Below are 24,131 nucleotides of genomic sequence, written 5' to 3' on the forward strand. Positions count from 1 at the left end.
GCACATTAACACATGCAATACAATGGGTTGGTATACTCTAGATCAGGTTGTTGACTAGCTGTTGCGATGTGGCCTCCCATTCTTACACCAGTGACTGCTGGAGCTGCTGAAGTCCAGGAGGTGGAAGATGTGCACTGACATGTCGACCAAGAACATCCAGGGCGTGCTCAGTGGGGTTTAGGTTGTGGGAATAGACAGGCCATTCCATTCGCCTTTTGCCTTCTGTTTCACAGTACTTCTCTACGGTAGCAACATAGTTTGGACGTGCATTATAATCCTTCACTAGGAATGTGTGACCTACAGCACCCTTGAAAGGGCAGATATAGTCTTGTAGAATGATATCTTGGTACTCCTAACCTGTTACAGTTCCTCTGTCGAAAACATACAGGGGTGTATGTGAACGCATAATAATGTCGCCCAACACTGTAACTCTACCACTTCCGTTCTGTTCCCTTTCAAGGATATTAACAGGTAGGTATTGGTTCCTGGTTCATGCCAGATAATTACTCAGCGAGAATCACTTTTCAAACTATTCCTGGACTTGTCAGTGAAGAGAACCTGGGACCACTGTACCATTGTCAATGTACTGTGTTTTCTGCACCAGGCATTATTTGCTCCTCTTTAAGCATTGGTCGCTGACACATTTTGGTCAGCCTCTATTTGCTCTATTATCCTGCTCCTCATAACATCATCAGAATGTGTTCTTTTAGCCATTTCCCATACACTGTCACCATTAGGATGCTCAAAAACAACTGTACACTTCCTTTTGGCACCAAAATCGGGACAACAGATTTGCACTGGTGAGTCATTGGTCTGCTTACACCACCATAACACACCTGACCAGGGTCACAGTTGCCGCAGGTTGTTTGGTACAGTACCTAGATGCAATTCCAGGCCACATCTTGCACACCAAAGGTCTGTTTGTTCATGTTCAGCATTATCCTTAATTTATGAGCACAAGTGTTAAAAGAAGTGTAACAAGCCAGGAAGACATGCAGATTCATAGCATACAGTATAAACATTTTGTAAGTTGGTTGTAAAAATCGTACTGTTATACCATCATGAGCAGTGAATTGTTGGGTTTTTTTTTTTTTTTTTAAATTCCCTGAAAATGATGGAATTTATCAAAGGTTAAGAGTCACTCAGGATGTTCTGCAAGCCTAAGTTACTGTTTAAAAACAGAGTTTAGATGTTGGTACTTGCTGCCATAATGATTTGTTATGTTACAGGAGTATCATGTTTTACCATACACTTAAATATTCTCAAATCTCAACCGGGCGAGTTGGCCGTGCGGTTAGGGGTGCGCGGCTGTGAGCTTGCATCTGGAAGATCGTGGGTTCAAATCCCATTGTCGGCAGCCCTGAAGATGGTTTTCCGTGGTTTCCCATGTTCATACCAGGCAAATGCTTGGGCTGTACCTTAATTAAGGCCACGACCGCTTCCTTCCAACTCCTAGGCCTTTCCTATCCCATTGTCGCCATAAGACCTATCTGTGTCGGTGCGACGTAAAGCCACTAGCAAAAAAAAAATTCTCATAAATATCTCCCCTTGGTCTCTTGTTTACTTTTACTTTTTCCTCCTCTCATATTGTATTTATGGTTCTCATATCCTGGTGTGCTTATTCTCAGACCAATACAGAATTTTATGTGCACATGTGATAATTGTACCTTAAATACTGTAATAAATCTGTTCAAATCCAAAATCTAATTCTTCCAGATATTTGGGTTCAAAAACCAAACAGAAAAGGTTTTTCTCCGGGCCTAAGAAAACTCCAGTGGATGAAGCCCGAGATCTACTTGCAACTACAATCCTTGCCCACGTGCCGGTGAGACAATGGTTCAGTACATTTTTAAACTGTCTCATTTGGAGGGGAATTATTACAGTAAATTATAATAATATGTATATTTGTATTTTGAATATAGGTGGTAAACTTCAACTTCAAAATGAAGGCAGTGTACACTGCAGTTATGGTTCGGCGAGTTATCCAGGCTGAAGGTGATGCTAAAGTTATTGATGATAGAGACTACTATGGCAATAAACGGTTGGAACTAGCAGGATCCTTACTGTCCTTGATGTTTGAGGACCTATTCAAACGATTCAACTGGGAGGTCAGTTAACCCATGGTTATTGTTAATTTTTTGTATCTCACTGCAAAGAATTAGGCCTGTATTGATTCCTTGTGAGTCTTCTGTTTCTTATTTTGCAGTTTTATCCCACCCACATTTGACATGTAACCTTTAAACATAAGTCCCTAATGTTATGCAAGTGCTACAATACAGATGTCATTGCTTATATTCTCTATTGGTCAGAGGAACTCATAATGACACAGAGTAGAAAAATAATGATATTTCTGAATTTACTCGCTCACCATTGTAAGTGTGAATATAATGTATGCAAATGGAGAAGTGTGCATTAGATTGATGTGTACAGTATTGGATATGCTGTAATCCACACTTCACCTGCCAGTTTGTTAGGTCTGTTATAACTGGCATGAGATTACTGAGTCACAGAATTCAGTTAAAACCGAGCTCGATAGTTGCAGTCGCTTAAGTGCGGCCAGTATCCAGTATTCGGGAGATAGTAGGTTCGAACCCCACTGTCGGCAGCCCTGAAAATGGTTTTCCGTGGTTTCCCATTTTCACACCAGGCAAATGCTGGGGCTGTACCTTAATTAAGGCCACGGTCGCTTCCTTCCCATTCCTAGCCCTTCCCTGTCCCATCGTCGCCATAAGACCTATCTGTGTCGGTGTGACGTAAAGCAACTAGCAAAAAAAAAAAAAAATCAGTTAATATAGGTTCACATTTTATTTCTTTCCCATTTTGTGACTGGATTGTTATGAGGCCCTGGAAAGGGTCCCATATGTTAAGCAGATACAAGGAAAGAATCGCCAGTTTCTGGGAACAAAAGTAGCAGTACTGCAGTTTGCTAACAAAGTAAGAACCCAAGCTAGTAACAAGTCTGATTAACATACATCAAAGTACACCAATGACCGAATTTGCATGCTCATTATAACAGGCGTGCAAGAAGCGTCAAATCAAGTCATATATGGAGAGAAGGAACAAATAATACAACAACACAAGGACATGTCAGTGTGGGAAGCGGGAACAATAGGAAGAGGAGATAAGGACAAACATGAAAACACCTGAGGTCGGTAAGGGATGGTAAGAAAGTAGTGGTAACACTGGTGTCACTATGTGTAGAGCCTTGAGTAAACGTTACTGTTCCTAGCTCTCCTAGACAAAAGACACAGCCGTTCAACACACTCACTGCCTCGAGTGTATTGAGTGCAGATGGATTACTTCCCTCATTATCTTGCATTATCTTCCATGTTCATCAGTAAGAGATGTGTGGCTCAATACGGAACATGAATCTATAAAAAAAATTTAAAAAGTTATACCGTATTTAAGCGAATAATCCCTGCACCCTAACTTTAGGAAGGCTGATTTTGGAAAAAAATGCCAACATTGACTCAAATAAAACCCGCACCCCAATTTCGTGAATCAATTTTTTTTTTAATACGCGGGTATTATTCGCCTAAATACGGTATTTATATTGTAATATCTAGTTAATAACTGCAAAGATAAAAACAACTCTTCACTAGATATCAGTTTAATTTAAAATACAGTAAAACCTCATTAATTCGAAGTCGTTGGGATTCAAAAATCAGTCTTCGAATTACGTGATTTCAAATTAACCGCCGTTAACTCAAAATTTAGAAATGCCAACCCCTGCTGCATCACAAAATATTCTAAGATCCTTTGTAGCATGCAATCACCTGGATTCACAGTTAAACCTTTCAAATGCTGTGAAAAAATAAAATCCTAAATGTATCCAACAAGGTGCATTTATTGAAATAATGCTCTTGGATAATGCCATACACCGTCAGACGTAACCTCACACTCAGCAAAAGTAAAACCCGATTCAAAAACAAAGGGTACGGTAATCTACTGTACATGCACAACGCAATTTAAGGAAATAGGTTATAACCTACTTGATTTAAGTGCAGTATAAAGCACTTGCACAGGGGAGCCAACAAGACTGTCCTAATTGGAAACACGTGACACCAACAAAACAAACTTTAAAAATCCAGACACATATTTAACACAAATATCAAGAATAATAAATAACTTTTTACAGTACCTGAATAGTTTGCAAATGTTTAATGGTCTGGTAGGGCTTTTTTTTTTTTTTTTTTTTTTTAAATCACACATTACGCTTATTGCCTTTTAAAGAAAGAATGTACGAGAGGTTGCTTCATCCTTTTTTAAATTTTTTTTTATAAACACTAGCTACAAACTGCTCCGTATGGGCCATGGCCTTAATTGTAGCGTCATCACCATCACTTGCACTTATAACAGAATCCAACACAGCTAGAGCGGCAAGTACATAATTTTTTGACGGAATAGTTGCCGCCTGCGCCGTATCTTTGTCGTATTCACCATCAGCTGTAGCTGCATCTCCCTCTGGCATCACATGATCACAACTGATCATCATGGCAGGATCCCGCTCTTCTCAAGTAGTCTCCGCGTGGTCTATGGCGATGTATTCGGAGAAAGTCATACCGACTACGGACTTTTGTCTTAACTCCTCCTATTCATTTTCATTGTCATCTTCTCCTCCTTCTACTTCATTACCAAAACCACATTTGACGAAGCAGTTTTTGATTGTCGATGAAGGAATAGCGTCCCAGGCAACTGTCACACTCCGCATTGCATCAATCGCGAATGAAAACCTTATGTGTCCAATTTAATTAACTTTACAGGACAAGCAAAATACTATTTTCCTTTAGATTTCAAAGTCTCTCTCTCAATAGGTTTTATGATAATTATCTTGCATAACATCTTAGAAATATACATGTATTGAAAACTTGCAAAATGTGTACTTAATACGCTTGTTACTGGTCATACCAAGTTTTTCATACTTTTGCGATTGAGTTATGAAGTTTTCATTACATTTCAGTACAATTTCAGACACTCTGGTGTACAGTAACTCAAAATACATGAAAGGTGGAAATAATTTAATTTTTTCTTGAAAAATTTACTTAACCCTCCAAGTGCTGATCATTTCGCTCTTAAGTGCTGAGCATTCTTAAGGCAGCATGCAGATACATTTAAAAAAAATATTATAATAACTACAAATTTGTAAGTACATATTGCATATTATATATCAGTTTGTTCGGGAGGAACTAGAGAATAAGATAATTGTAGGATGTTTTACTTTCAAGTATCTATTAAAAGTATAATGGGTGATAAGTCATATTTTTTTACAAAAATAAAAAATATTCCAATTTTTGAGGTTGGTCACAAGCACTACATTATCTGAAATTAAATTCCAAGATATATAATATGTGCCAAATTTCATTACAAGCATAATGATATATAATAATAGAAACTTTAATGAATAATAAAAAAGTCACAGGTAAAAAGACTCATAGAGTCTGTTGTGGTGGGTCATTAGGTCTAGATGTCCCTGGTAGGGTTAGTATGTTTGTTTTGTCTACATCACTACTTGATGCATCACTATAGTCATGAGTGTCTTAATTAGGGTCATATTCTTCCCCACTTCCGGAAGAAAAGTCATCTAATGATAAATCATCAGGAAAATCTTCTACATTATCAATGTCGTCTTCACTTTCATCATTCCCAAGCTCCTCCAATGCTTCGGTAATTGCACTTGAACCACTTAGTTCACTCATATTTATATTATAATGATCACTAAAGTAAAATAAACCAATTAAAATGGAGTAAATCAGGCACACAATTATCACAGATTGGTTAGCAAACACTCGAAGCAACTGGACAGTTTGAGTAGACTTCAACAAAGACCAGTTCACAACTGACAAAATCGCCACTTACTGTTTTCCTTCCCCAACCAAAGACCAACTTTCACTGCCTACCACATAGAGGATTTCATTTCGCAGTGAGAATATTTGTAAAATCGCTTGTTATACCGATTTTACGAATCGTCTCACTTGAGCCGGGATCCGTAGTGAGACGATAGCACTTGGAGGGTTAATTTAGATGACTGCAACAGGTAATTTGACTACTTAATCTTTTATTAGCTGTTTTATTTTATCAAATAAGTATTGTTACAGACAACTATCTCTAAAATGTTTAATCATTATCAATGGCTCTTTCAAGGAGAATACAATAAAATATGACCAAAGTGCTTCTGATTAACAGAAATCCAACAACCCGCCTTATTACAACAATGTTGATGTCCGCTATTTTATTTAATAAAAAGAAACGAAAGGTAAAGCGAAACAGTTGAGACAAGTGACTTATTGATTCAAAGGTGCAAGGAAGGATTGTGTTGTTAGTTATATGTGAGGGGAAAGAAAGAAGGGAATACTCATAATACAGTAAAACCTCGTTAATTCGAAGGCGTTGAGACTAAAAAATCGAACTTCAAATTACGTGATTTCGAATTAACCGCCAATTCGCAATTCAGAAGTGCCAACCCTTGCCGCGTTACTAAATATTCTAAGGCTCGTTACTACATGCAGTTAACCTTCATTCACAGTTTATACCTTTCAAATGCCATGAAAGAAGAACTATTTCCAAAATGTATCCAAGAAGGTGCATTAACAGTATTCAAATAATGCACTCGGATATCTCACTGGTAAACATAACCTCACGCAACAAAAGAAAGAAAAAAAAGTACGATTCAAAGACAAGGAGAAATCTATGCTGGCTCCCATGTGCAAGTGCTTTATTAATTGGATTACTAAGCTGTATGCATTTTAGATGCCTTGTATTTACACAGAAAGTACCCGATGCCCTTAAAATCGAACTTTCCTATGACTCTATCCTTGTACGATTTCCCGCCATGGCACTTCTCTCGTACTTCAGAAATGTAAACACTTGCCACGTCACAAAGTATTCTAAGACCCATTAATACATGCAGTCACCTCGATTCACACTTTAAACCTTTCAAATGCCATGGAAAAAACTATTTCCGAAATGTAGCCAACAAGGTGCATTTACAATGTTCAAATAATACACTTGGATAAATCACGGACAAACATAACCTCACGCAACGAAAGAAAAAAATCGCACAATTCAAAGACGAGAATAAATGATGCCGGTTCCCCTGTGCAAATGCATTATCTTTTTGGATTTCTGTACTATTTGCATTTTTAGATGTTGTGTACTGGCATGGAAAGTGCCCAACGCCCTTAAAACATTGTAGCTTATCGAACTTTCCTATGACGAGGGGATAAAGTATCTCGCGCCCATGTGCATTGCAACGCACTACTATGACCCCCATCCCTCACCCTTGTACGATTTCCCGGCTGGCAATTTCTCCTTTAAAACCATAAGACCGTTTGGGCTCGCATTAAAATAAAGCAATGCAGTTTTACCAGCAATGACAATATTGTTCGGTGCCTACGAATTTATTATATGAGCCACGTTTTTTCGTCAACTGTCAGCATCGCCAGTGTTCGTGGATTCTGTTTTCCCGCACACTGCCTGTTGCGTGATATTACAGCATTCCTTAAAAGGTTGAATACAGAAGAATTCCTATTTCATTTAACTTAGCAATCATGAAGTGCACTGTAGACCCACCGAAGTGAGTGTAAGTGCGGAAAGCTACCCCTCCGCGTTCCAGAACGCACGTTCTATTATGAAGCAGAGCGAATAAATTTCGAGTTGAAATTACTCTGTAACATACTATTGTTTTAAAATGTAAAGGCAGTTTCCAATTAAAAGTCTGAATTTTGGTAATGGGGCCGACATTGTACTTCGAATTACGAATTATCCGTATTTCGAATTAAACAATTGAAATAACATGCAAAACTGTATCTCATGTTTCCGGGAACGAGAGCTTCTTCGAATTAGGCGGGATTTTGAATTAACCAATTTTGAATTATCGAGGTTCTACTGTATTTTGTTTTACTTATGTAGTATCTGGGTTTTCTTTTACAGATATAAGAATAATTTCCTGAAATAAATTGCTTTCCCAGTTTTAAAAGATATGTTCTTATTTCCGGAGATATACTAAATGCAATGGGTTAGGATATACTACCATATGTGAAGTACTTATTTGATTACTGTTTGCATGAGGGAGTTAAACGAAATGAATGGAGAGTTGCTGACGTAGCCCCTATGTATAAAGGAAAAGTTGATAAACATAAAGCCAATGATTACAGTTCAGTCAGCTTAACATGTATTTCATACAAGGTTTGGTAAAGCATTCTTCACATATTTACATCAATCACATGTTCACATGTTTGTAAAATTACTAAAAGGCAGTTTGGATTTAGGAAAAGTTATTCCACTGAAACTCAACTTGCAGAATTCCAGAAAGATATAGCAGATATTTTAGATTCAGGAGATCAAATTGTCTGTATCACAATTGACCTATCTGAGGCATTTCATAGGGTAGACCATGGGACACTACTGACAAAAGGAGTGCAGTCAGACTACACAAAAGAGTGACTAAATGGGTAACTATATTTCTAGAAAATAAAACTCTGAGAGAATTACAGTATGTGAAGCATTATCTAATCCTGTAGTCATTAGGAGGGGAATTCTTCAAGGCAGTGTTACTGAACCTTCATGTTTTCCTATGTATATACGAGTATAAGTCTGTTACACTCTGTAACAATCGATCTGTCCTCCAAATCAAAACTATATATCACACACTAGAAATTTAACAGTCACAACGAAAGGAGCAAAGGTTCATGAAATACTTGTGTATATACAATTTTAAAACTTGTAAACACTGTCATGCAGCGTACACAGGATTATGCTAATCACTATAATTCACCCAAGTTATTACTGATACACAACACCTTAGGTAGTAACTATTCTGATAGTTGAGCGAGTAGTCTAACAATTTATAACTGCAATATTCTACAATAATCTACAAGTAATTAACTAACAATTCTGGAATAGATAAATAGGTCCTAGGCACTATGTAAAGTAAACTTGGGTTAGTTTGCACCATAGCTGGCAACTTTGCAACAGGCGTAACCAGAGAAACAGAGCTACTTACATAGTTCATCAATACGTCACAGCACAGTATTGTATTTCAGTTTGTCATAATTACAAACCAAGACAGCAGAAGATTTAAAAGCCAGAATATTATGCTGTCACAAAGTCACCAACCATATTACAAAGTAATGCCAGTTCATGAAATATTTATAAAAATATTTACATTCTGTAGCATATACATACCCAAAATGTAACAAGCAAGTATATCATAATATCCTACATATTGTCACATATAAAAAACAGAAAGCAGGTTCATGGCATACCCAAAGGAGACTAGCATGGACAGAAGAAGAGACAATGAGCAAAATACATTATTTTCATGGACAAGTTCTTTCTTAATCTACTCCACTCCCAATACGCTTCTTATTGCTTCCTAGCTTCGACAGAGGGTCGGCCATACACGCTCTGTATAGAGGATATCAATGAGATCTTTTACTGTGTTTGAAGATACCAAGGTGCAAGAATTTTGTCCAGCAGGAGTTCTTTTATGTACCACAATGTCTACAATACGAGGCAGGTGAAATATTATGAGACTGAGCCCAGAGCAAGTCAGCACTTTACTGTCTGATACACTCTGTCTGACTGAGATATCTTTATTCTCTTCTATCTGTTTTCTTTTTCTTTTCTAATTCTACAGTTCTCACATCAAGAAGAAAGACATTTCAAGAACACCCTCAATGAAATTGAATGTCTGTCCCCTTTAATGAACTGGGAAGCAGAAAGCAGCTTACCACACACTGAGAGAAAACGGATCTCAAAAGAACTCAAATTCTTTTGCAAAGAGTTCATCCATGATATTGGTAGTGTAGGAAGATGTGAAGTCTGTCGTTTTGCCTTTTAATGTTTGTGTTCCCTGTGTACATTATCTACACAGTTCTAGTCATATATGAGGACGGTTTGAAAAGTTCTCGGAATCACCGCTAGATGTCAGTGCTAGAGCAACCAGGTTCCCGTGCTATAATCAGACATCCTTTGTGAGTGAACACGTGGCGCATCAGTGCTCTAGCTGCAGGAGTTTGGTAGTGACGACTCTTGGTTGTTGTTCCCGCGTAGTGATTTGTGACAATGGAAAAAACTGAGATTCGAGCAGTGATTAAATACTTTGTAAAGAAAGGTAGGAAAGCAAAGGAAATTCATGCCGACTTTCAGAATACACTGGGGGACTCTGCTCCTTCATTTTCAACTGTTGTCAAGTGGACCAGCGAGTTTAAATTTGGTCGGGAGAGCTTGGACGATGATCCGCGTAGTGGACGGCCAAAAAGTGTTACGACCCCAGAATTTATCGCAAAAGTGCATAAAATGGTCATGGAGGATCGTCGACTGAAAGTGCGGGAGATTGCTGAAGCTGTAGGGATGTCTTCTGAACGGGTATATTATATTTTAACCAAAGAATTGGGTATGAAAAAATTATCCGCAAGATGGGTGCCGCGGCTCTTGACATTGGACAAGAACCGCACCAGATTGGAAATGTCCGAACAAAATCTGGCCCGTTTTCAATGCAACTAACAAGATTTTTTGCGCCGGTTTGTAACTACAGATGAAACTTGGATCCACTACTATACCCCAGAGACAAAACAGCAGTGGAAACATGCTGATTCACCACCACCAAAGAAAGCAAAGGCAGTGCGTTCGGCTGGAAAGGTCATGGCCTCAGTTTTCTGGGATGCAAAAGGCATTCTGCTGATAGATTATCTTCCTACTGGCCAAACAATTACGGGGCAATACTATGCAAACCTCCTAGACCAACTACAGGAAAAGATACGCGAAACAAGGCCTGGTTTGGCAAGGAAAAATGTCATCTTTCATCAGGACAACGCTCCGCCGCACACAAGTGTTATTGCCATGGCAAAACTTCATGAACTGGGGTGCGAATTGTTGCCACATCCACCTTATTCACCTGATTTGGCACCATCAGACTTTCATCTATTCCCCAAGCTGAAAATTTTCCTCGGTGGACGGAGATTTTCTACAAGGGAAGAACTGACAGCCGAATTGGAGAGGTATTTTGCAGGCCTGGAGAAATCTCATTTTTGAGATGGGATCAAGGCATTGGAACATCGCTGGACCAAATGCATTAGTCTACAGGGAGACTATGTTGAAAAATAAAAGCAGTTCCACCGAGATAAAACACTTAATTCTAGTACATTCCGATAACTTTTCAAACCACCTACGTACACTTTCCCATGAACGATAAACATGAGTTTGGGGTAACTACTTGAGTCACCAGTTTACAACCAAGGTTGTGAGCCCTGGTGGTTTCTTCCAGCCGCCCCTAACCTGGGGTACAGGCGCTGACCTAAGGCCGCCCAATCTGGGAACAGACGCCCTTGATACTTTCTATCCTTCCCTATCAGGGCGTTGAAGTCTCCCATTAGTATGATGTTGTGTTTATCAGGTACCCTTTGGATGACATCGTCCAACTGATTTTATTTTTTTCAACCAAGATTCAATTCTTGGAGGTAGCTCATCCCCCCTCTTTGCCGCTGGGAGATTTTTCTCTTCGTCCGCCATCGAGACCGTTGACCCGTTTTCACCTAGTAACCCTAGGCAACGTTTGCCCCTTCCGCCATCTCCACCTTACTGAAGGTCATCTTCTCCGCCGTAGATGCCATTGAGAACTTCACCTATAACCCAGGCTAAGGGCCCTCCATATTTATGACCCCTGGAGAGAGGGTGTCCCAGTATTTTAAAGCTCCCTGGAATTGGGCTACCCGTTGGTCCGCGGGTTGTGTTGGGTATTTCAACCAGCCCTACAAACTGTAGGGGCCCCCTGTCCGCCACCTGGGGATCCGCTCTGTAGGGGTCGGGTTCCCCTGGTTACTTTTGGAAGTTAACCTCACCCACAAAGGCTGAGATTATTTGCAGAGAAGATGTTCTTTTATTAGGTTATCATTTATCAATGAAAATAATGTCTTACTAGATACACTTCAATTTGTACCTATTCAATCAAATCATTAACATAAATTTTATCTCAAATACCAATATTAATAATACGAATATAGTCCCATAAAAGGGATTCATGTAACTGAAAATTACATAACCAAAAATTAAAGGAAAACTGGCCAGCCTGTTAAAAGCTAATTAGATAAACCCTAAATAATTTTCAAAACAATTTAAATCATGATAGTAATGTAACAGTAATAACAATGAAAATGGTAGCAACATTTGAATGAGCTCAAATTTCAAAAAAAAAAAAAAAAAATTGCAATGTCACATAAATAGGCCAAACAAGACTATATTTCCACACCATATACAAAGAACACAAAAATGTGATTAGGTACAATTGGCTTTCAACCTTCGGAAGGCATGTATCCAACGACAATAATAATAATAATAATAATAATAATAAAAAGTATTGTTCCAGAAGAGTAGACGTGAACAGAAAATGACATAATGAAAAATTACCAGTATAATAAGCAGCCTATTAAATGCTCATTAAGAACCCCTACATAGTTTACAAAACAATTCAATGCAATAATAATAATAGTACTAATAATAATAAGGGGAGCTCTAATAGTGAAACAAAATCTAAAACTACAGTTCAGCAAGTCATTTACCTAGTCGGGGTGTGGTGTGGCGGAGGGTTAATGGGATAAATAGCCAGCTAGACTCACATCAATGACAGAACTGGTATTACAACAACTTGCATTCTATGCTAGAGTGGAGAGAAGTGAGAACTTCGTTAAGATGTGTTCCAGATTTCAAGTTTTTAAGGATTTAAACAGAATTTAAACATAAATATTTATATATTTCTAAAATTTTTGAGTATGATCTGATAGAATCTGATGATGTTTTAAAAAAATAAAACTTGTCATTCCATTTAATTAAGTTGTTTCTTTATCATGTATAATTCTGTTACTATATGTTTCTTGTTCTGATAGTTTATAAATTTATTTATTCAAAAATTATTTTTGGCAGACTGAAGAACCTAACAGTTATAATAGAAAAAATAGTTAATTGTTCAGGGCATCGACCTAGAAAGATCGTTTGCCTCTACTTGCACCACATGTGAGGAACCTGCGTGTATTTTGTAAATGGTGGAAGTGTAAAGTGTTGAATGTGAGGAAAGGAACGTTAAGGATGACACAAACACCCAGTCCCCAGGCCAGGGATATTAATCATTTACAATTTAAAAACCCTGACCAGGCCAGAAATCGAACCCGGGGCCGCCGGGTGACATTTTTCTTGCCTGATTGGATTTTGGTGCAAATCAGGTGTTTATCGTCACAATTAAGTGATTTTTATTTGTCATATAAATGCATATTTTGGCTATTTTTTGTCATAAGGTCATATTTTGAGCTATTTTCGTAGAAACGTCATATTTCGGCAGTTTGGCGACAGCTGTAGCTGTGCAAAATCATCGCCAGCTTTCCTAATGAGAACTAGTATTCACAAAACCGCTTTTCCGTGTCACATCTGTAGTTAATACAACTGGAATACTCTGCCTCTTCTATCAAGATTGCGCAGGAATTGTTTTCCAACAGTTTGTCAGAAAGTCTGGCATATATTAAGTCGATCTTTGGAATTATATTGAGTGCAATTACTCGTTTAGAAGCTGCTAGCTTCAAAATTCATGCAAGTATTGAAATTATGAGAAATGTTGAATTTTAAGCACAACAGTCACATGGAATAGTTGGCGTCAGTGTAAAAAGGAAACTTTGAAACGTGCTCAATCGAAGTGACGGTTTTCGCTGTGTGTGCAAGAGAAATGACGTTCTTAGAGGAGAAGGTACCAGTGCATTTCAAGATGAGTGCATACTCGATACCAGTGATTTAATATTATTTAAATATGCACCAATAACGTCTTGTGACGTGGAAAGGAGCTTCGCTTCTTACAAGAATGTGTTAAGTTATAACCGCGCCTGATGCTTTGAAGATGAATCTCGTCATACACTTCATTACCACCCGCGGAGAAGAATGAAAAAGTTATGTGAGTTTGCACTATTTGCCCTGCCGCCCTACCATAATCCATCGAAAGACATCTACTTAATTCGTTTCGTGGTGCTCAGTTTAAACTTTTAGGCATTTAAATAATATTAACGTCATATGAGCTTAAACGTTTCAAAATATTTTTAAAAAATAGATTAATTTCTAGTTTTCTCATATTTCAAACCACCAATGAAGGATGCAGCAAACATGTTTTGACTTTTAAAATGTTGTGTGACGTGATAAACTTAGCGAAATTTGTAGGGCCTACTTTATAGGTATGTATTCACAAAGTTTGATAAGTGAATCGAGGGCAATAGACTGTGAATAACTGCTAAACATGTATATTCAGAAAATTAATATGAAAGTAAGAATAAATAATTTAGTAAACAAATACGTATCAAAGGATTTACCGTTTCGATTTATAACTTATTTTAAAGTGACCATATTTAGATTAATTATTTTGGGTCATATTTTGTAATTTTTACGTCATATTTCGTCAATTTTGAGGTCATATTTTGTCACTTTTGAGGTCATATTTGCTTGCTTATTTGGGCTATTTTTAGGTCTTAAACATCCGAGCCCTACTTATCAGGTACATGTTTCGCCTTTCTTCCTTTTTTTTCTTTCTTGGCAGCCTCAGCCTGTAGTCAACCTTAAGGTCAAGGTCCGGGATCTTCTTTAACGATATATAGTATGAAATATGGGCATTAATGTTACACGGTAATAACCTCTTAAAATTAACATGCCACAATAATATTTTTTTAAATGTGAATAATATATAAATGTAAGTGACATAAATTAATGGTATTTTAACAAAATTAAAACTTGTCAGTTTTAATTTTTTTTAATGTCCAAAACTAAAATGGATCTTCTTCATCCAACTTGAGGATCATTAGGATGACAATGGTCTTTGACCCACATAAATCATTTACTTAATCTTGACGAAACCAATTTTGAATGTGTTGTCAATCACAAATGGAGACTTAAAACTGATTGTTTTATGTAGGCTGGATAAGATTGTTTAAAACCACATTCAATTTTGTTGTGATTGAAAATATAAACTTCTTGGTTTCCTGTTAAATGTGTTGACAATGAATGTGAAGAATACATTCTTAGACTGTTTCTTAGTTTTGGGCTGTTGCTTAATTGTGAAGGAATGTCCTAGACACTTTGAGAATAATCATTCCCGTTTGTGTGTTACTTGGCCTTGGGAGGGATCTTAAGATTATCTGAATGAAGTATAAAAGAAATTTTAATCGACAAATTAGAACATGCGTTGTGACAAAAACCAGTCAAAATAACACCCCATGAATGTGAAGTGACTTACTCGTTCAGTTCATATTAGGTGGATCTGTCTGTTTCGGCAGCACCTGTCCTACTAACTTTTCTACTCCTGGTTTTATATCATTGTGGTAACGGATGGGCGGGGCGTAGAGGAAGAGAAGAGGTAGGCTGGTCTTTGGACGCATGTGCTGCTGCTCAAGGGGAGTTTCTAGAAGCGTCGTGGGCAGGCCTAATGTTTGGCATGGTGGATGAAGCATTTGAGTGAGGAGAATTGAACAAATAAGGGACTTTGTTCTGATTTGAATTCACGATACAAATTAACCCAGGTGTCAATTCGTACAAAGGATTTTTAATTTTAATGACATTGTTAATAAAACCACCTATTCAATACATTTGACGTTTAATGTGGATTAAATCTACATGAATTTATATAGACTTATCAGGTACATGTTTCAACCTTTTTTTTTGGGCATCTTCAGCTGGTAGTCAACCTTAAGGTGAAGAATAGAAGTAAATAGAGGCTGGTGCAGTGTGAGTGTTAAGTGCTCTCTGTTATATCCTGCGAAAACAGCAAGAACAACCACATCTAGGTACGAACTCTTGTCAGTGAAAACATTTTTACAGTGTTCTAGTTGAAATTAATCACTAAAATATGACACAAAGAAGTTAATCAAAGAATAAATGTCTTTGAAAGTCAACTGAGTGACTTCCAAGCTCGCCTAGCAGCAGCGACCACCAGTGCTGGCGACACTACTACCAACCCACGACAAGAAATACTGAATGTAGGATGTTAAAAGGTTTGTTTTTTTCACCTATTCAATACATATAAATTTTATAAATTAGGAATTTATTGTAGATTCCACTTGAGACATGTTTCGCCCTTCATTGAAGGCATCATCAGTCAAAATATCACCTCAAGGTAAAAAATCAGGTAACTGGTTAGTAGTAGACATGTACAAATTAATACATATTATTAACAACATATAAAAATTAAGTATGGGAAAAAACCATAAACCTTTCTTACACACCAACTAATACTATTAACGTCTCAATTACAGATAACTTCCACTTCTTACAATACAACTTTCAACAACTCACCGGAACCCAGTGCACATCGGCACAAATATGGCGGGCCACTACGGCTCCTCTTCGCAGTCAGAATAAGAAGATGCCTCACCTCAGCTTTAACGCTCTGACTCTGCAGTTGCCGTATACTTTCTAATCTCTCCACAGCAGTCCACAACACAAGCAACTCTATTCTATCTCACCAGACCAGTAAAGACCAACAACTTCATCCCGTAGTCTGCCTTATTTTATTCCACGGAACAATATCATTTTGTCTCACCGGCATTTCACACCGATGTCTCCACATCACAATCGATGCTACAGAAGTCAACTAATAGAATAAGCAGAAGTTTCAACCCACAACATTTTTCCTAATTAGCAATTACCCACTTTAACTGTCACCATTGTTGTTGTTCAAACGCACGGATTACCCATGAATCTCCAGCCACACTGACCAGTCTCCGTCCCGATCTCGGCGCTTCAACTGGAAAACTTTCAGCTTGATGCCTATAAAACCTCATTTGGCTATAAAAACTTTCCCCTACCCCCGGTGATTTTTAACTAAAATAATCTGCTCTACATATTTCTGAAATGTCAATGCTAATTCTTTCTTCCAACCTCTAAAACATCAGGACGCACTTGGTACTAAAATTTTTTATCCTTGCGCACCAGCTGCTCTTGTGTAAATATGTATATAATTGTAAATTCTCAACTTTCAATTAGATAATGTAATTACTATATAGTTACCAATCATTAACAGTAGTTTTTATTACAAACATTTACGCTGAATGTTAAATGTAAATATTTTTATAAAACTTTATCTCAACTGTTCAATTGAACTATGTAAATACTGTATAGTTACCAACCTTTGACATCAATTTTTGGTTACTAACATTGATGCCAAACACTACACCTTTTCTCCCTTAATTGTTTTATTGTAAATATTTTTTAAACTTTTTATTTTCATATGATTGCGTCAACTGTTTCTCCAGAGCACCACTGCAGAACTCTACTTTGTTATTTTTAGGCATTGGTGCTGACTTTTCATCTAAACCTACATGTTCAACCATCACTTTTGTGCAAATTTTTTCCCATACTTAATTTTTATATGTTGTTAATAATATGTATTAATTTGTACATGTCTACTACTAACCAGTTACCTGATTTTTTACCTTGAGGTGATATTTTGACTGATGATGCCCTCAATGAAGGGCGAAACATGTCTCAAGTGGAATCTACAATAAATTCCTAATTTATAAAATTTATATGTATTGAATAGGTGAAAAAAACAAACCTTTTAACATCCTACATTCAGTATCTTCAATACGGATAACAATGATTTTTATCACTTGCAAGAAATACTGAGCCTGGCTGCCGACTTTGAAACCTTCAAGGACCAAGTGACCACTGAAATTGCCGAACTAAGGACTAAGATATCGACGACGGGCGAGACTCTAACCCGTCATGAAGAAATGATTGATGATTTGGTTCAGTATAGCTGTCGTAACTGCCTCCTACTGCATGGTGTTGCCGAGGAACCTGATGAAGATGTGTATAAAAAAGTTACGGACTTCATCAGGGATAAGCTACAACTGGACATCTCACTAGGAGACATTGACCGCTGCCACAGGCTTGGTGAGCGGAAACGTACAACAGCTGAAGCCGTAGTGACGGGAAGACGACTGATCATTGTGAAATTCCTTAGGTTTCAAGATCATAACCGGGTTTGGAGAGTTAAGAAACTTCTCAAAGAATCTATAACTGAATCGCTTACGAGTATCCGGAAACAGATTCGAAACAGAGCTAGGGATATCCTAGGACATAAGCGGGTATGGACAGTCGAAGGATGCATAGTAGTGTTACTAAAAAATGGAAGAAAAGAATTTATTAGTACTGTAGGTGACTTGAACAGAGCTCTAGCAGGTGTAACAGTGAATTAAGGTTTAAGTCTTAAAATGTTCAGTAGTTTTCATGTGTATATATTTGTGTGCGTGTCTGAATGTGTGCAAATTGAGTCAGCGAATGTACCTGGGAAATTCTCGGCAAGTGTTTCTTTAGTTAGTCTAAAAGTTACTTTGACGAAGTCCGTTCTATAATTACTGATACAAATATGCATTTAATCGGTCTGAGTGAAAGTTGGTTGACTAACAGTATCAGTTCCGCGCTTGTAAAAATAGATGGGTGTACTTTATACAGGCATGACCACGCAGGTAAACGAGGCGGTGGTGTGTCAGTGTACTGTAGAGATGACATTAAGAGCAAAATAATCTGTAAATCTTCTCCCAATGACACCCCGCATACTGAATATGTGTTCCTTGAGGCGATTGTCAACCACCAGAAAGTGTTAGTAGTAGTAGTAGTAGTAGTAGTAGTAGTAGTAGTAGTAGTATATAAGCCACCCAAGGTAAGTAATATAGACGCACTTGAAGCGGATCTCCTGAAATTTACACCACATTACGAACACATCATGAACTTCGGTGATTTTAACATAAATCTCATATCCCAGACTAGTGACTCAGACCAAATTCGCAGACTGTTCATTTCAATGGACATGACAGTCTTACCATTAAACGCAACTAATCACGTACACACACGTAACGGCTCAACCCACACCCTAATTGACTACTTAGTGAAAAATAATCCCCATAAGGCTGTCAAGCATCGACAAATCTCTGTCCCTGGTATCTGTACACATGATCTTATCTATCTGTGCTACTCACTGCGGGTGCCGAAGTTTAAAGCTAAGTATATAAACTACAGAGACATGAAAAATATAGATTTAACTCAACTACAACATGACGCATATGATTTGTCTTGGGACGACGTACGACAATTGCACGACGTGAACGTGAATGTACATCGAATTAACTCCTTATTGTTAGGACTCTATGACAAGCATGCTCCCGTTCTGCAGGCAAGGGTTACTCGCTCTCCTGCTCCTTGGTTAAACACTGAGATAAAAGCAACGATGGCCCGCCGTGATGCTTTATTTCGCTGGTACAGAGCAACAAAAGAGCAAACGGATTTTGACAAATACTGTCGATTACGGAACAAAACAAAACAATTAATTAGAAACAGTAAATTTAAATATATCAGAAATCAAACCAAAAATCTCAATACAGTTAATGCGTGGAATCACTTACGTTCAATAGGAATAGGAAAAATTAAAGAACCTCATTCGAACAATATCGCTGAACACACTTAACTCTCATTTCACTGGTAAACAAATTAAAGAAACTCGACCCCAATCCAGAATCCCGTTACACGAAGATGGCAATTACTTGAATATTGAACCAACATTCTCATTGCGAAGTGTCAATATAAACAAAGTAAAACACCACAAACGACGGCTGTATACGTGGACGAGACCTGGAGACACTGGAAGGTATCAAATAGACTTCATTATGATTGGGCAGAGATTCAGAAACCAGGTGTTGGATTGCAAAACTTTCCCAGGAGCAGACGTGGACTCTGACCACAATTTGTTGGTCATGAAATGCCATCTGAAGTTGAAGAAATTGAAGAAAGGAAAGAATGCAAAAGGATGGGATCTAGACAAGTTGAAAGAAAAGAGTGTGAGGGATTGTTTCAAGGAACATGTTGCACAAGGACTAAATGAAAAGGCTGAAGGAAACACTATACTGTAGAGGAAGAGTGGAGAGTCATGAAAAATGAAGTCAGTAGGGCTGCTGAAGAAATGTTAGGAAGGAAGAAAAAATCAACTAAGAATCAGTGGATAACTCAGGAGATACTAGACCTGATTGATGAACGACGAAAATACAAGAACGCTAGTAATGAAGAGGGCAGAAAAGAATACAGGCGATTAAAGAATCAAGTGGATAGAAAGTGCAAGGTAGCTAAGGAAGAATGGCTGAAGGAGAAGTGCAAGGATGTCGAAGGCTGTATGGCCCTGGGAAAGGTAGATGCTGCATACAGGGAAATCAAGGAAACCTTTGGAGAAAGGAAATCTAGGTGCATGAATATCAAGAGCTCAGATGGAAAGCCACTTCTAGGGAAAGAAGACAAAGCAGAAAGATGGCAGGAGCATATCCAACAGTTGTATCAAGGTAAAGATGTAGATAATTTGGTTCTGGAACATGAAGAGGCTGTTGATGTTGATGAAACGGGAGACCGAATTTTGAGGTCAGAGTTTGACAGAGCTGTGAGTGACCTAAATAGGAACAAGGCACCTGGAATTGATGATATTCCCTCTGAATTACTGACTGCCTTAGGGAAACCAGCATGGCAAGGTTATTTCATTTATTGTGCAAGATGTATGAGACAGGAGAAATCCCATCCGATTTTCGGCAGAATGTTGTTATACCTATTCCCAAGAAAACCGGTGCTGACAGGTGTGAAAACTACCGCACCATTAGTTAGTATCTCATGCCTGCAAAATTTTAACACGTATTATTTACAGAAGAATGGAAAAACAAGTTGAAGCTGAGTTGGGAGAAGATCAATTTGGCTTCAGAAGAAATGTAGGAACACGTGAAGCAATCCTGACTTTACGTTTGATCTTAGAGGATCGAATCAAGAAGGACAAGCCCACGTACATGGCATTCGTAGATCTAGAAAAGGCATTTGATAATGTTGATTGGACCAAGCTATTTATGATTCTGAAGATGATAGGAATCAGATACCGAGAACGAAGAATTATCTACAATCTGTATAAAAATCAGTCTGCAGTGATAAGAATCGAGGGCTTTGAAAAAGAAGCAGCAATCCAGAAAGGAGTGAGGCAAGGCTGCAGTTTGTCCCCTCTCCTTCATTGTTTACATAGAACAGGCAGTAAAGGAAATCAAAGAGAAATTTGGAAAGGGAATCACAGTCCAAGGAGAGGAAATCAAAACCTTGAGATTTGCCGATGATATTGTTATTTTATCTGAGACTGCAGAAGATCTCGAGAAGTTGCTGAATGGTATGGATGAAGTCTTGGGTAAGGAGTACCAAGATGAAAATAAATAAGTCCAAAATAAAAGTAATGGAATGCAGTCGAACGAAGGCAGGTGATGTAGGAAATATTAGATTAGGAAATGAAGTCTTAAAGGAAGTAGATGAATATTGTTACTTGGGTAGTAAAATAACTAATGATGGCAGAAGTAAGGAGGACATAAAATGCAGACTAGCACAACCAAGGAAGAGCTTTCTTAAGAAAAGAAATTTGCTCACTTCAAACATTGATATAAGATTTAGAAAGATGTTTTTGAAGACTTTCGTGTGGAGCGTGGCATTGTATGGAAGTGAAACATGGACGATAACTAGCTCAGAAAGAAAGAGAATAGAAGCTTTTGAAATGTGGTGTTACAGAAGAATGCTGAAGGTGAGATGGATAGATCGAATCACGAATGAAGAGATACTGAATCGAATTAGTGAGAGGAAATCGATTTGGCTAAATTTGACGAGGAGAAGAGATAGAATGATAGGACACATCTTAAGACACCCAGGACTTGTTCGGTTGGTTTTTGAAGGAAGTGTAGGTGGTACGAACGGTAGGGGTAGACCAAGGTATGAATATGACAAGCAGATTAGAGCAGATGTAGGATGCAATAGTTACGTAGAAATGAAAAGGTTAGCACAGGATAGGGTGACATGGAGGGCTGCATCAAACCAGTCTATCGACTGATGACTCAAACAACAAAATGGGTTTTAAATTCCATTAAATCTCAAGCAAAGGGAGCAGATCACATTCCAATAGGCTTCATAAAAAATGTCATCGGCGCTGTATTACTGATCATTACTCACATCTTCAATTACGGTAAAATTCAGGAACTTTTCCAGACATTTGGAAGGATGCTCTAGTGATTCCAGTATTAAAGAACACCCCATCAAATTATCCATCAGACTACCGCCCTATATCTATACTCCCTCCGCTTGCGAAAGCCCTTGAACGGCTAATACACGAGCAACTAACTGAATATCTCACAAATCATTCGCTACTAGACCCGTTGCAATCTGGCTTCAGGAAGGGCCACAGTACGATGACAGCACTTCTTCGGGTAACAGATGATATCAGGCTTGCTATGGATAAAGGACAGGTGACGGTACTCACGCTCCTTGATTTTAGCCATGCATTTAATGCAGTCAACATACAACTCCTCCTTTCAAAATTGCGCTCCCTTGGCCTCAACCGAAGTGCGCTCAATTTCTTTATATCCTACCTCACAAATCGTTGTCAGTGTGTCTCAGCAAACGATGTTATGTCCAGATGGGCTATCAGATTATCTGGCATGCCTCAAGGATCTGTGCTGGGGCCTTTATTATTCAGCCTGCATATCAATGATATTTCATCCCCACTTGTCCACTGTAAATACCATCTGTATGCTGATGACCTACAGGTGCACTACCATACTAGTGTAGATAGTAGATGCAAAGCGATCCAACATCTGAATACGGACCTACGACGACTCACAACGTATGCCAGAAACAATGCCTTACTCATCAACCGACGAAAGACCCAAAGCATAATAATTGGACAAAAAAATTACTATGTTCTCTAAATAGTAATCACAATCCTCCTCCAATTACCATTGATGATACCGAAGTGCCATACCCCAAGATAGTTACGAACCTTGGTGTCACCTTAAATGAGACTCTGACCTGGAATGAGCATATAACTAATGTGTGCAGAAAAAACATGCATCCATTTATCCTTTGAAGCGTCATAAAAATGTTCTCACACTTGACCTTAAATTAAAACTCATACAAACACTTCTATTTCCAATCTTTGACTACTGTGACAGTTTATTGACTGACCTAACCTGTGAACAAGCAGCAAAACTACAGTGTGTACAGAACTCTTGCATTCGATATGCATTCCAGCTCCGACATGATGCTCATATAACACCATACTACAAAACGTTGGTTGGGATGGCTACGTTTAAATTACCGTAGAAAAACGCACCAAATGACCCTCGTCTATCAGTTGCTTTCTTCAAACAGTCCCACCTATCTATCATCCAATTTTAGGCTTCTTTCTTCATTCCACGAAATTAACACTCGTTCCAGATCACTACTTGAAATAGCACCGCATCGAACCAATACCTACAGCCATTCATTCCTGGTCTCTGCTTTGAGGTTATGGAATACAGATGATATTAAAAAGTCTTGCTCGTCTAGGACATTTGAAACAGCCTACGTAAATTCCTCCAGAGTACATACAGTTGACCCGAATGAACGAAAGAGTGAATGACGTGTGAATGAAACCAAAAATTACGTACTGTATTTAAGTTCTTAAGCTATCCCATTTATGTTCTTACTCCTCTCATTTAAGGCTATAGACTAGGGATGGCGAACCTTTTCCAGCTAGTGTGTCATTTTAAGCCTAGTTTATTATTCTCAACTCTTTGCCGTGCCACTTGTTATTTTTCTTTAAGGACTGGCTACTCCCCCTCCACTTCCTCTCGTAATTCCCAATTATGCTCCATAATATGTTTTATTTATTTATTTATTTATTTATTTATTTATTTATTTATTTATTTATTTATTTATTTATTTATTTATTATATCTTGTAAATATAATTTAAATACATAAATTTTGATGATAATAAGCTCCCATTGTAACACACTTCGTCATTAAATATTATTAGATATAACATTCAAAGATACTAATATCGCCAGGGGACTTTAAGTGAAATATCGTTCTCACATTTAGCGCGAAACTTGTTGCTGAATCTTAGTAGCCATGCCATTTATGTTAGATTCATAACATGTTGTATTCAGCAACACACTAGAAGCATTTAGGCCTGAAACAAGACTGTTTATAACTGTTGATTTCACAAAGTTCATTGTAAAAAAGAGCTGCTCGCAGGCGTACGTTGACTCAAACAAAGTAAGTAGCACTAGCAAGTTAC

The 24,131-nt window shown here is 38.0% G+C and overlaps 1 protein-coding gene across 2 annotated transcripts in view; it reads left to right on the forward strand.

Annotated features, from left to right (window-relative positions):
• Polr3B (RNA polymerase III subunit RpIII128) overlaps positions 1–24,131 on the forward strand; it is a 236,541-nt gene that overhangs the window by 87,946 nt on the left and 124,464 nt on the right. For both annotated transcript variants that reach the window (XM_067135003.2, XM_067135004.2), the window contains exons 7-8: positions 1,717–1,825; positions 1,923–2,108. In XM_067135003.2, coding sequence (XP_066991104.1) covers positions 1,717–1,825; positions 1,923–2,108 — 295 coding nt within the window. The remainder of the gene's footprint in view (positions 1–1,716; positions 1,826–1,922; positions 2,109–24,131) is intronic.

The sequence above is a fragment of the Anabrus simplex genome, chromosome 1 (assembly GCF_040414725.1).
Source record: "Anabrus simplex isolate iqAnaSimp1 chromosome 1, ASM4041472v1, whole genome shotgun sequence".
NCBI lineage: Eukaryota > Metazoa > Arthropoda > Insecta > Orthoptera > Tettigoniidae > Anabrus > Anabrus simplex.